Below are 15,236 nucleotides of genomic sequence, written 5' to 3'. Positions count from 1 at the left end.
TTCAGCCTTCTACCTACGCGGGAAGTTGGAGAATTAGTGATGAGTGAGTGAGTCAGTGAGGGCTTTGCCTTTTATTAGTATAGAGGGAAGTTGGAGAATTAGTGATGAGTGAGTGAGTCAGTGAGGGCTTTGCCTTTTATTAGTATAAATTAAAATGGAAGTTTTTTTGGCAAAGTGATAACAGATGCATAATGTCCTTAGTGGTCAGCTTCATTTGTGCTGTTATGGTGGGGTTGTTGTTTAGTTTTGTCAGTAAAGTCTCTGTGGCCAAAGGAATTGGGATCATCCTCTTTAATAAAACCCCTGTGTGCATCCAGGTGTCCGTGTGTGTGTGTCTTTTGGTGAAGTGCGCATGCGCGAGGCTCAGTGCGACACGCACAACCGGCATCGTGGACGCACACACACTGGAAGCTGAGCACACAGTGAATGGCGTAGCCGCGGCCGCGCATGATAAGCAAATAAAGGACATAATTGCTGGGGAGAGTGCTGATTGGGTAGTCGCGGCCGTGCACATAAAATCCATTGCTGGGGAGACGCCACGCATACTGCCCTGTGCATGTTTACTAACTAACTATCTACTAACCACATGCCACCCAAAAAAAAAAGGACCCGTCAAGTAGGACAAAAGACACAGACACTCAAATCGTATATAAGCAACATCTCCTGGAAGAATGGTCAGCTCAGCAAGTAAACATCAACAAAAGAAAGGCTGAAACACAAAGAAAAATACGAGCAAATAGATCGATTGTAAAAAAGAAAATCATTGTCAGAATATTCCCCGTATTGATTTTGCTCTATCCTCTACTCATTTACCCTTTACCATAAGAAGATGACAGTTTCCAGTTACATTAGCCTTTGCCATAACAATTAATAAAGCTCAAGGGCAAACCTTAGAAAAAGTTGCCATTTACTTGCCAGAACCAGTATTCAGCCACGGTCAGTTATATGTTGCATTACCAAGAGTTAGAAGTTTTACAGATGTTATTGTCAACGTTGTAGATGGTCCTGAACAAGAGTGTTTACAAAAAATGTTGTCTATAATGAAATTTTATTGAAAAATTTCCTGAGGTAAAAAAATAAATACATTTTCCTAAATATCTTCTTCAGATATTGTGTATTACAGATTGTTATAAAGTTTTACACTAAGGCAATATTAATTATACTTACTGTATTGTCATATACGTTTCTGTTTTATTTTTAATATTATTTTACTTTAGGCTTCTTGCAAAAATATTTTTAACAAAAAAATTAAGACAACAAACAGAATGAGGTCAAGGTCCCTTGCCATTTAATATAGACTGTTCCTAATAATGTTTATGCAATACTGTTCTAGCGCCCGTTATTGTAACGGGCTTAATGTCTAGTAGTATATAATGACACAAGATTAAAAGTGACCATGATCTCATCATCAGCAACGGATACATTCCTCAGGCACCGTAATGCCATCTCAGCGCTATTAACAGAAGTTGTAAGTTGGTCCACCTGTTAGGCTGACCATAGGTTTGAATTTTAAAGGGATCTTGTGGATTTTTGGGAGGCCGTAGAGTTCTGGTCAGATCGCATCATTAAGATTTCATTTTATAGTAATCTTGTAAGTTTAAACGGTTGTTATTTCATGATTTTATTTAAGGTGGTTTTTGTATGGTTGCTGGTTAATTGCTCATAGGTGGTGGTGTCAGAGAGCATTTCCTCTATTGCAGTGACATACAGTGGAACCTCGGTTCACAACCATAATTCATTCCAAAACTCTGGTTGTAAACCAATTTGGTCATGAACCGAAGCAATTTCCACCATAGGACTGTATGTAAATACAATTAATCCGTTCCACACCGTACAAACTGTATGTAACTATATATTTTTTTAGTTTTTAAGCACAAATATAGTTAACTAGCCAACCCGCGGCGTACCATAAGCCGCATAATCAGGCCGGTTTTTTAATGATTTTTAAGCACAAGGAGAAAATTAACATTTGAAAAATCGGTAATGTAATAAATCAGCAAGAAAAACAACATTGTAACCATGCACGGAACGAACTAACACACAATCGTCCGTGACTGAAAACTGGCAGACCGCCATCGTTCATGTGCCCACCTCCAACTTGTCACTTGAGTCGTTGTCATCTTTGCACAGTCCAGATGCACCTGTGACTCACGTAGACTTTCCGTGTTCCTGCAGCAGCATCTAAGAAGATGCATGTTTGTCACAGATGCGAATTGCTGTATGTAGCGTGTAAAACAGTTTGCTATGGTGCACGCGGTCGTGCGTTGTAACCGAAAACTCGGTTTTTAAAGACTGCCTACTTCATTGTGTTTTAACCTCAGTTGTAAAGGATTGTTTTAAGGGTCCCATGGGATACCCCTCGCAAACCGTTTTACACGCTGCATATGGCGATTCACCTCCGCGAGAAACATGCCTCTATGAACAGTCAATGTGGCCTCTACAACTGCCGAATATAAATGACGCCGTTTTTTCTGTGTCATCGCGTCCGAGTTGGTGGGTGTGGCTTTGTGAGTTGTCGTCGTATCCAATGGTCTTGCAGTTGGTGAACTTTTTGGTCGTAAACCGAATCGTACGTGTACCGAGACGTTCATGAACTGAGGTTCCACTGTATTGCTTTTTGTCCACTACAACTGTTGTGCTTAAATTGTTAGCTGGTGTAATAACAATGCTACTGTCATTTCGTGGCGATCTTAAAACCTTCTGTTCTTTTTTTGAAATATGTATAGTGTGGTCTATGGCCGGCTTGTTATCCCGGCCAATACCCCCAGGCCACCAGATGGAGCCTTCCCTGCAGTATGGAGGTACCCCAAAGACCAGCAGGGAATCATGGACAATGGAGTTTTGCCGCAAGAGGGAGATGCAGGGAGGAGCAAAGAGTCATGTGTGCCCTATAACCCGGAAGTGCGTCATACGCAGAGTGATGACAGAATTGACGTACTGTGACCGGTGTGAAGAAAAGGACTTGTACCTGACCCGGAAGTGATAAAGAATCACAGGGACTGGGGATTAGGAACACTTCCGGGTCAGGGAATATAAAAGGACTGTGGGAGTTCCCAGACGGAGAGCTGAGCTGGGTGGAAGGGTGGCAACGCGTCTGGGAGTGGTGGAGAGTTTATTGATTTGTGATTGGTGATTTATAGGAGTATTGTGTAGGAGAGGGTGCTTTGTGCACTGTTGCATAAAAATAAAGTCAACTTTTGGACATTTTCCTGGTGTCTGGAGTGTTGGACAGGGGTTCAAGGGAGTGATACTGCCCCCTATCTGTCACAATTGTTAGATGTCTTGTGTGTAACAAGCTGGCCGCAGCACACCTTATTTCCTCTGCATTGTCTGCAGATATTTTTTCGGTTTGTATTTAATGTTCCAGGAAGCCTAGGAGGTTCATATCAGAGGCATCTTTGCGATTAAACCCAGACAAGAACATTTTGTTCTGTGGTATATATAGTCATAGGTCTGAATCACAATCCGATTATTTGGATGGTTACCTATCAGGTAACGGTTGTGGTTGGTCAGCCAGTCGGCAAACATCCACCATGTCCGCTCAGTTGCGAGAAGAAACTCATAGATATGTGATGCAGTACCTGCCAAATAATACAAAGAATACACAACATGTGTTTCTCCCTAATTGGCCTGAATGTAATACTCCGAAGCAAAGGTGCTGTATCACACACACACACACAGTCACAAGCGTGTCCATGAGACACAGCTTGCGTCGTTCAATAACCTGGTTGGAGCTGTGCTTTAATCCTATTTCTCTTTTTCCCCCAGCAGACCTGCTGACTGATGACCATGCCACAGTGGTCCCCAAACCTTTTTCTTTTGTGTGTTCTCTCTCTCTCTCTCTCATATATATATATATATATATATATCTATATATATATATATATATATATATATATATAGATATAGATATATATATATATAGATATATATAGAGATATATATAGATATAGATATATATAGATATAGTACAGGCCAAAAGTTTGGACACACCTCCTCATTCAATGTGTTTTCCTTATTTTCATGACAATTTACATTGGTAGATTCTCACTGAAGGCATCAAAACTATGAATGAACACATGTGGAGTTATGTACTTAACAAAAAAAGGTGAAATAACTGAAAACATGTTTTATATTCTAGTTTCTTCAAAATAGCCACCCTTTGCTCTGATTACTGCTTTACACACTCTTGGCATTCTCTCGATGAGCTTCAACAGGTAGTCACCTGAAATGGTTTTCACTTCACAGGTGTGCCTTATCAGGGTTATTTAGTGGAATTTCTTGCTTTATCAATGGGGTTGGGACCAGCAGTTGTGTTGTGCAGAAGTCAGGTTAGTTGGACGATCATTTATTTTTCAACAGGACAATGACCCCAAACACTCCTCCAGGCTGCGTAAGGGCTATTTGACCAAGAAGGAGAGTGATGGAGTGCTGTAAATGGTCATGAAAATAAAGAAAACACATTGAATGAGGAGGTGTGTCCAAACTTTTGGCCTGTACTCTATCTATCTAGCTATCTATATATATATATATATATATATATATATATATATATATATATATATATATATATAGTGAACTTGAACCCGGACACAGACAGACAGACATCGTTGGCTCCACCACACACTCGTTTATTTACAAATATTTACAATATAAAGTTAGTGCACGTCCCAGTGCCTCTTGCACCGTTCCCCCAAATGTCCAGGCCACACAGTCAAAATGGCTCTCTCTCCTGGCAGCCTCCAGTCCCCTCTCCAGCTCCGTCCCTGTTCCACCCGACTTTCGCCATCGACTGAAGGGAGGCGGCCCCTTAAATAGTAACCCGGATGGGCTCCAGCTGCTTCCCGGCAGTCCTCCGCAGACACGCCCCAGTGTGGCGGAAGTGCCGGCTGGCACCCGGAAACCGTCCAGGTGTCCCCTGTCGTCTTCCCCCCAGCACTTCCTGGTGTGGCGGAAGTGCTGAGCTACAGGTATATTCCGGCACCAGGGCGCCGCCTGGCGGTGGCCACGGGTCCCTACAGGGCTGGGCTTCCAAGCCCTTTACCCGAGGCCCCCAACATAACCAGGGTGGATGCCCCCTCGCGGTCTGGAGGAGGTACAAGCCATCCTCCGATCCTCTTGGGCGTCCCGGCCGGGGATGCCACAATATATATATATGCATACATACACACACACTAGCGATTGGGAGCCTGATCAAATCGGCCTACAAATGATACGTTTGTGAAATCCATACTTTCTCTGCAAAGAATGATTTTTTTTTTAAGTCCTTGAAATGACTTCATGGCACTGATTTGTGCTTAAAATAGACCTTTTCGGCTGATGTAATGAAGAGCTTCCTTTTTAAACGGGGCTGCGAGATGTGAACTCGGGTCTTTGGCGCACCTCATTTGATTTTTTGCGGCAAACCAATTTTCAAAACAAACTGTATTTTACGACTCCAATCAGAGTCAGAGTAATAATTATGTTGGCGTGGTCATTTTAGATCTGCGATTGGCTAAAATTTAAACAATGACCATTGTAAATACGGAGCTATCATTACTCAGTTTGCCAATAGATGTCAGAAGGACGGATGCCAAAACTGAACTGCCCAAAGATAGATTTCGACGTACCAAGCAAATGGCGATGCGTTCAAAATTACTTATGGTTCCAGAGCTGTCGAAGGGTTTAAGTCAGTCGATGATGCTAGTCCTGGAAAGTATGCCCCATCAAACCAATGTTCCAAAAACCAACTAAACTTACTGTTATCTGCTTGAACCAACACTGACTTACTATACTAGGCCGTCCAAAGGCGTCACTGAAGCATTCAAACATTCTTAGCCAATCATGCAATACTGCATCCGCGTTTGCCATGTTATGTTCTAACTACAGAGGCAGAGCCCCATTGCATGGTTCTAACTTGTATTGAGTCGAGGTATTGACGCGAACACCATACATACGGATAGTATCAAATTATATATAAGGATATATAATATAACCCAAGTAAACCATACATCCTCATATGACAAAAAGCAAATCTTAAGCACTTACCATATTTAATTACAAAAAATATATATTTTCAGTAAATTACAAGTTATACCTACTATCAAAGGAAACTAGGTCATTAACAACATACTGTAAGCAAAGTAAATGTTTAATTTTACTGACCTTATATTTGGCTCTACTTCTTCTTTCTTCATGCCTAAAACAGAGCACCCAATGTGTTTAAATAATCTAAAAATTAATACTGTAGATCCACAAAATCTGTATGAGGTTAAAATGTACAGAAACAAAAATATTTTTGAATTGTATATCTGAGTTTAGACAAATGGCACTTCGGCTACTGATGATAAAAACCTGAAACAGCTTATAATGAAAGACAGTCAATCAAGAATAAAAACTGGAATTTAATACAACATAAAGGGGGGCATGAACATACAACCATAAATACTAGCTATTCACATACTATAGATCTTTTTAATACATTGAAGAAAATAAGATATGATTTATTTCAACAAATGACAAAAGCAGCCTACTCATAAAGCAGGAACTATATCATATAATCTTATTTAGAACCATGGTTACATAACACACAGATACAAAGAGGAAATTTTGAGACAAGCAGAAACAAGAAAAGTATTGAAATTAAAAAAATAATTAAAAACATTTTAAAAACTATAATGCTCCAAAAATGATTGTTAATTGCACTTTTTTACCTGAGCAGTATAATTCCGTTCAGCAGCTATTCTGCCTAAACTATGAAAATAATCTTGGGGAGGCCTACATGAATATGGTGAAGACACTTTACTCATCTTCTTCTGCTGTTATTCTTACTAATTCAATTAATTCACAATATTTTCTAATTTTGAAAGGAGCCAAGAAGAGGTGCCCACTTTCCCCTCTCCTTTTCAATCTCTCTCGAGCCCCTAGCTATTTCACTTCATGATTAACACCTAATCTCTCCCATAATTTTACATGGTACTCCTCACAAAGTTGTGTTTTATGCTGATGATCTGCCTTTTCTCTGTGATGCCCCCTCTGATCTCTCATATGTTCTTATCTTACTTGACTTCTATGACTCTGGTGTGTCTGGTTATGAAATCAGTTGGTTCAAGTCAGCTCTTTTTCCTCTTAATTTGTTCAATAATCAGTCCTGCTCCTCTTTAGCAGTCCCACTTTCCGAGTCTGTTAAATACCTGGGGATGATATTTCCTTTTCCTCCATGACATTGCTGTATTAAGTTATAAACGTATCTTCAGGAGTGCTAAGGGCTCTTTCTACTCCTGGTCTTCTTTGCCCCTGTCTTTCAGGTCCAGATTGGCTATTATTAAAATGAACACTGCCCCAAATTAATTTTGTTAGCAGCATGCTCCCTCTTCCTGCTCCAAATGAATTTTGGTCTGATGTCAGATCTCTTTTATCATGATTCCTTTTGAATGGTAAAAAAATCGATTCCACATTAACTTGTGATAAGTTAGATGGGGGAGTTGCTCTGTCAGATTTGGAGATATATCATTGGGCATTTACATTTAGATCACCTTGGTGCTGTTTGGAACACCCCAATATTCCTCCATCCTGGCTCCCAAATAAACTCAAATTGTTTTTTCCCAGATCTCTCTCACTTCTCCCTTTTGTTTCTCTGAGATCGAGACAGCCTTCACTAAATTCGAGCCCAGTAGTCACTTATGCTCTCACTATATGAGGTAAGGTGGAGAAACATTTTGGCCCCTGCCCAAGATTATATTCCCTCACTCCCATTTCCCAACATCCACCCTTCTTATTGGCAGCAACCCTACTGCTTTTCCAGTCTGGAGGCAGTGCTGTATTTCAACGTTTGGCAACATTTTTGACAGCTCCAGGCTTCGAAAGTTCCAGCCACCAAGATCTGAGTGCTCTATTCCATGATTTTCATTTTTTTATCTTCAAAATAGGTCTATTCTTAAATCTCATTGTGTTTTGTTGTCTTCTCCTTTGCCCTTTCATCCTTTGATTTCCTTCATTCAGTCTCTGTCTCCTAAAACAATCCCTGTCTCCGGCTTTTGGCAGGGTTGAATATAATACATTCTTAAAATATTACCTGTGAATTTAGTTTGGGAATGTGACCTTCCCTCTCTCACTATTCTTCATTGAAACATGATTTTTAAGATTATCTTAGCATTTAAAACCAACTACCAATTACCAATAACCAACCAATTACCAACCTACTCAATTAAAATTTCTACACCATTTATATCTAAATCCCCACAGACACTTTGCTATTGGCTTATCAGCTCACACTTCCATGTTCCCTTTGTTCCTTTATTCCCTAGGTACTTTTCTACACATGTTCTGGGAATGTCCTAGAGTTATGGTCCTCTGAAGTAATGTTTCAAAGTTTCTCTCATTTATTCTCTCCTAAAAAAAAACCTATATTGCCTCAATTATTGCTTTTCTGCTGTTCTCTTTCTTCTTTCCAGCAAAGGTTATTCTCTCTAGGCACAACTGCTGCCAAATTGCCTTAGCCTCCTGCTGGAATTTTTATTAAAGATTATTATCTTTTGATTAATGGAAAACCTCATTTTTTTAATCATACTTTGTTTGAATTATGTGCAGCATGGATTAATGGTTCATCTAGTTACTTGTATTTTCAACTGTCAGTCAACCATGCAACTTTTTCATAGTCATATAAAGGGAAATTGCATTCCAAGATCCACTTAGGTTATTTATTTGTGTATTTATTTACTCTTCTCTTTTTCTTTGTTTTCTCATGTTTTCATGATGTCTTCCACTTCAGGGCTATCTTTGTTCATATAAGGCCAGGTGAGAATGGGAGGCATGTGGTAGGTGTTTTATTGCTGAATTATAATGTACTTTTCTGTGAGCTGTTGTAATTGTTTATGATTTATCCTTTGTTAATAAACATTTGATCACAAAAAAACTGAAAATAAAAAATTTTTCATCGAAGAATATGCATTTCCAATGCCTTTGTATTTTTTCATCAGATGATAAAAGTATAATGCACCTAAAATACCGAATAACTGGTCTTAGTCAGGAATTTCCCTTGCATCCACTGTGCATGCCAAAGCATTTAATAGCGAAGTTTCAGTGGCGTGGAGATTCATTGTATTTTTCTACTCATATAGAAAATGAAGTATTAAATCATACAATGAGAAGTGAAGCAAAATGACACCATTTATTGGCTAATTGTACAGATTACAATATGCAAGCTTTCTAGGAAACTTAGACCCCTCCTTCAAGTAAGTTGTAGCACATCAAAATCTTAAGTGGACCAGCATGATAAGTTTCTCACTACCTATAACTTATTGACCCGAATTTTCATGACTGTTGTTAGTTAAGCCATTATGGTGCCATATATAACCACTTTAAGGTATGGTACTTTATGCACATGATCATTGTACCAGTTTTTTATCTATTAAATGATCATGAGGAAACAAATCCTAGCCTGGCAGCTTTGGTGCAAGGTAGCGACCACCAACTCTATATGGTATGCTAATCCATAAAAGGGCACAATCTTTCTCTCCCTGTCACTCACAGTCACATACACACACCCCCACCCATTCCCTATATGTGACTGTTGAAGTAATTTTTCAAATCAATCTGACTTAACCAGATTGAAATTGCAAAAGCTATCTATTTTGTTTGCCATTAAAATATCATACCCTGACATTCTAAAACTCATTGAATCATATTCAGTGTTGCAGGGGAATGGAGCATATCCGGCACCCTGGGCACAAGGCAGAACACAATCCATGACAGAGAGCAGAGCTTGCTGCTCTGTCTCCTTTTCCTTCCCACTGCCAGCTCATCCCACCGCTACCACCAAATGTGACGATGCGGGTTCCACTCCATGCTCCCATTCAGCTTCTGGAAGCCCTGAACCCGACACTGTCGGTAATGTCACCGATGAGCTTGGCAGTGATGCACAACAAAGGAGACAGAGCAGCAAACGGGATTGGTGCCAGACGTTTAAAGAATCCACGGACCCAAGCCAAAGGATGACATTTTACAGTTCAGAGCTTTTTAATGGACATTTATTTATTGTTTGGTTTTTATTGTCTTTTAAGGGTTCTTATTCTTTTATGTCCTGTTTTTACGGGGTTGGCGGGGTATCTTGGGTTGGTTTAAGTCCAGGGTTGTTTTTAGTGCATTTATTATTTAGTGGTTTTTAGTGCAGTGGTAGTGTGGCCGAGCTGTGGGTTGGCAGTGGCATGGAGCCTTCCCATGCAGCTGAGGCTTATGGGGGGTGGAATGTGGTGTAGTGGATCCACAGCTCAAGTCAACTGGGCCACTTTTTAAAAATAATTGCACTCACGGCTTAGAAATGGGGCATGGTATTTGTGGTCGGAAGCGGTTCCCGGGTGAATTCGTGATGCAGGCAAACCTTGCTTTAGTGCCCAGGTGAGGAGTCGTCCGCATCCGTAATTGATCCTGGTAGCTGCTAATTGTCACACCAATGCACCAGCATAAGGTTCTTACAGTGGCTCAGAGGGTTTCATCCCAGTACCTAACAGCAGAAATTCAGCCATGTTGGGGTCCATACATACCAACAGAGAGCCACTGTCGGGGGAGGACCTCCATACTTTTTTTAAGCCCTGGAAGTGTTTCCCGAAAGATATGGCATGGAACCAGAAGCATTCATGGCTCTGGCATAAAAGACGGCCAGCTCCCTCATATCAGGGAGTCACAGTCAGGAGAGGCAATACTCAGCAGTAGAGAGGAGGAAGAATTGTTTAGTTAATTGTTATTTATTGGGAATAATAACTGAAGAGGACTGAGAAGAAATGCTGTGTATGAATAAATATTCTTTATTTTATGACATCAATATGTGCTGTATTGTTGTGTCTATGGTTTGGGGCTTCTTAACCCTGATGGTTACAACAGGTGCAACATTTAATATTGATGGTGACCAGATACCAAGGTCATCATAAGCACCCAATTTACTTGACAATGTACATCTGTATGTGCCTGTGTCTGAGCTGTTGTGCAGAAGCCTAAAAAATGAATCTGTGATTAAAAACAAGAAAAAGTTAAGGTCTCTTCCAAACCTGATAGACTAGCTCTCCATGTTAGGGTAAGAAGCACCATACTCCCGAAGGCCGCTGCTGTACAGTAAATGCTGTTCACCAACACTCATAGGTTAAACACTCAGAGAAAATGATTACCTGTGCCTCCTTAAGGAGATATACTGTAATGGACACAGTTCACAAGAAAGAGACAGAATATCAGACTCAAGACCCTGTAGATGTCTTAGTTTCAATGGGCCTGAGTGGGATATCTCCATGTGACTTTACACTGCTATCTTTGTATTTATAAAGTTGTTTTCATTGTAATAATAACTTAAATACTATTGTGGGTTATTAAACAGTTGCAGTCTTTTATACTTATTTTAGTTTCAATTTTTTTTTCTGCAAAATATTACAAATGTTACTGCAAGCAGTAGTGTGCATAATCATAATCATGGTTGACAAGAAGTATAACTAAAAGTGAACATAAATCAAAAATTGGCGTTGTAATATACAAGCAGAACATTAAGTCATTTAGTATCATACACTGCATACACACAATGACAGGAGTAATTTGGCAGGCATCTATGTACTACATGACCAGTAGAAATGCTGACAGAAAAAATGCTAAATATATTCTGCACAAAATCTTACTTAAAAACAATCCTGGATGTTGTTTTGCTCAAAGGAAACATTCAAAAATATTTAACAAAAAGTAAAAACAAATTTGAAGATAATTACCTGACATAACCCTGGCTCCACCTTGGCATGATGGCTGTAAGAAAACAGGTAAGTTAAAATCCAAAACTTATTATAATTTAAGCATAAGACTTATTATGGTAGTAGCATAGTCAATAGTAAACAATATCTAGTGAGTAAAGCGAATATTTTCTAACAGTTATTCAATACTTGAACCAAATTCTTGCTATTTGTTTTTCGATAATATTGACTAGGAAATGTCAAATGCAGAATAAATCTGTTGTTGATTCATATGCCAAACATATTAATGTAAAAAGCTATATATTCTGGTAGTTTGATCAGTAAAACCTCATCTTAATGGACTGTGGCAACAATCAAAGAGTGCACAGTGTCACACACGTGCGCATGGGAATGCAGCTAGAGGGTCTAAATGAGAGTAACCACGCCAGAGGGGTGGCAGAGTGCCCTGACCTTTTTTCTCACTTCCTGCAGACCGTACGGAAAATTCCGCCTATCCCTAATGACGTCACTTCCGGCTCCAGACCCTTGGATGATGTTACTTCCGGTGAAGAACCCATGACTGAAGAGACTTAATGTTCCGGCCCTTTTGATGACGTCATGTCCAGGTCTGAACCTATGGAAGAGGACTCTTCTGCTTCCGACCTCGATGACTTCTCTTCCTTTTTTTGGCCTTTAACACTAGAATTACCAGAGCCTACAAAAAAACTCGTAGATCCGTCCCACCTTAAATCGCTACTTAAATCCGTCCGCACCTCTCCCAGCGTCTTCTGTCTTGTTAATGTTGAGATTAAGAGCAGCAAGCAGTCGGCTATTCCATCCCCCCACCATCGCAGAACATGCACGAACTTCTCCCTGCTCTTGCCTTGATTGATTATCTGGGCGTGAAGTGGAGTGGAAATAATAGATCCTTATTTGGAACACACGCATTTCATGTGTGTTCCGTTTCTACAGTAATCTGTGTAAACACATTGTTAAAATAGAAACTTTTCCATATTTTAGTAATAAATGTTACAAAATATAGGCATAAACTATAGAATATGTGAGGGTTGATTTCCTAACCCTCATTCACAAAAGATTCAAAACTAATACAGTAACTCCTGTGGCGTAGCGGTAAGATTTGCTGTCGTAGCATATCTACCGAGCCTCAGAGACCTGAGGCAGCTTCGCCAGCGTTTGTGTGTCAGAACCCTTTGGTTAGACTGGGGGGGTTAGAGCATACAATAACCGTACGGTCTGCAGTTAGTGAGAAAAAAGGTCAGGGCACTCTGCCACCCCTCTGGCGTGGTTACTCTCATTTAGACCCTCTAGCTGCATTCCCATGCGCTAATGCAATATTATTTGAAAATGAACAGCGTCACATCTGAGAATTCCCTGTAATTTGCAGCTCTATTCATTATCTCAAAACACCACGCACATTCACAGTAATTCCCAGGTATGTCCACCACTCACACCCGCACCCACAACCATACAGAACTGATCCCACATCAGAGAATTTCCAGTTCCTGTATAAATTCACACCCGATCTGACGCTGTTCGTTTTCAAATAATATTGCATTAGTGCGATGATATTTTCACATATATTGTCTCTTTCTTTCAGGTGTGTAATAGAAACCACAGCATAGAGAGGAGTGTGTACATTGCTTCTTACAGGAAAAGGCAATGGGAAAAGTGCACTTGAATAAGTGCACTTTTACACCAACATATGTTCCTGCGTTTGAGTGACACGGGCAGATGGGGAGTGTCTGATTATTGCATATAGTGCCGAAGTTACTGCTCTTTACCATTCTTTCCTCTGCATGTCCTGGAGTACAAAAGAAACAGCATACAGCAACATGCGGGGACTGGCAGGAACACTCAATAAAACTGAACAAAAAGAAAATCAAGTGACAGCGATATACGAAGAAGGCAGCTTCGCCAGCGTTTGTGTGTCAGAACCCTTTTGTTTGTGTTAGTATGCATCGTGGTACACTGCAGAGCTATAGCGCGTCTTTATGTGAAAACAGCCGTGTCAGACGGGGTTGTATGGATTGATTCTGAACGCGACTGAGAGAATGAAAAGTGAATAAAAAAAAAAATACAAAGCTAAGCTTTATAAGGATCATAAATTACACCGGCTGTTACAGACTGAAATCAAATGTATGCTTTTATTCTAAAATAGTAAGACTAAGAGCAGTTTACTTCTCAAAATAGAATACTGCAGAATCGAACTCGCGACCTTTTAATTCTAAGTCAGTAGCTGAATGTATTGCGCCACGGAGGCGGTCGTAATTAATAAGTGTCAATGTCACATGTTAAGGTGGCTTTTTTTTCTGCAGCTATAATTTTGAATAAAAGCACAATTGTTGTCTTATATTTGTACCTTTTGTGAAAATATTTCTTTGATATTTGGACTTCAGGCTTCATACATTATATAGTTTATGCCTACATTTTGTTATCTACTGCTAGAATATAAAAAACATTTCTGTTTTAACAATGTGTTTACACAGATTACTGTTGAAACGGAACAGACATGAAATGCGTGTGCTCCAAATAACGATCTATTATTTCCACTCTAAAACTCCACTTCACTCTCCCAGATACTCAATCAAGGCATGGGCTTGGAGAAGTTCGTGCACGTTCTAAATTGGTGGGGGGATAGAATAGCCGGCTGCTCCTAGCTTCTCTTTATCAGCACATTTAGAAGACAAAGGACGCTGGCGGAGAGGTGTGAAGAGATTTAAGAAGCGATTTAAGGTGGGACGGATTTACGAGTTTTTTCGTAGGCTCTGGTAATTCTAGTGTTAAAGCCGCCATATTTGACTAACCTAATCAGTTCTGTTTTAGACTCTGTTCTGAGCACAGCAATGCTAGTAATTTACCCATTTGCAGCCAGGGAATATTATATGGGTGGCTACTCCAAACCTTTTTATGACTCTTGTGTCTGCTTATTGTGACAACAGGTATGGGAAAGCATAGATTTTTTTTTTAATTCACATAAAATTGCTGGAAACATCAGACTTCTTCTTGTGTGTGAATAAAAATATGATTCAAATTAGGCAGTTTTCAATGGAAAATTGTTAACATTCATTACGAAATAGGAATTTAGTTAGCTAGAAGGATTAATCACTTCAGATTCCAAACTAAATTACTTAACTCTGAAGGAGATCATTGCAAATACAGCACCTACTCAAGTTTGATATGATCTTTTCTGTTTCACTGATTTATTATGACACTAACATTATTCAAAGTTATTGTCTGTTTTTACATGCATTTTTATTACTCTTTAATTTAATATTGTTTTTTGTATCAGTATACTGCTGCTGGATTATGTGAATTTCTCCTTGGGATTAATAAAGTATCTACAGTAATCCCTCCTCGATCGCGGGGGTTGCATTCCAGAACCCCCCGCGATAGATGAAAATCCGCGAAGTAGAAACCACATGTTTGTATGGTTATTTTTATATATTTTAAGCCCTTATAAACTCACCCACACTGTTAACATTATTAGAGCCCTCTAGACATGAAATAGCACCCTTTAGTCAAAAGTTTGAACTGTGC

At 39.7% G+C, this 15,236-nt stretch overlaps 1 protein-coding gene across 1 annotated transcript in view; it reads right to left on the bottom strand.

The window, feature by feature from the left end:
• ttc3 (tetratricopeptide repeat domain 3) overlaps positions 1 to 15,236 on the bottom strand; it is a 219,742-nt gene that overhangs the window by 117,494 nt on the left and 87,012 nt on the right. Inside the window, exons 15-16 of the mRNA XM_039744454.1 lie at positions 11,721 to 11,754; positions 6,145 to 6,178 (exon numbers count right to left, since the gene is read on the bottom strand). Coding sequence (XP_039600388.1) covers positions 6,145 to 6,178; positions 11,721 to 11,754 — 68 coding nt within the window. The remainder of the gene's footprint in view (positions 1 to 6,144; positions 6,179 to 11,720; positions 11,755 to 15,236) is intronic.

This window comes from Polypterus senegalus, chromosome 2 (assembly GCF_016835505.1).
Source record: "Polypterus senegalus isolate Bchr_013 chromosome 2, ASM1683550v1, whole genome shotgun sequence".
NCBI lineage: Eukaryota > Metazoa > Chordata > Cladistia > Polypteriformes > Polypteridae > Polypterus > Polypterus senegalus.
This window is presented reverse-complemented; position numbering and strand designations above follow the sequence as displayed.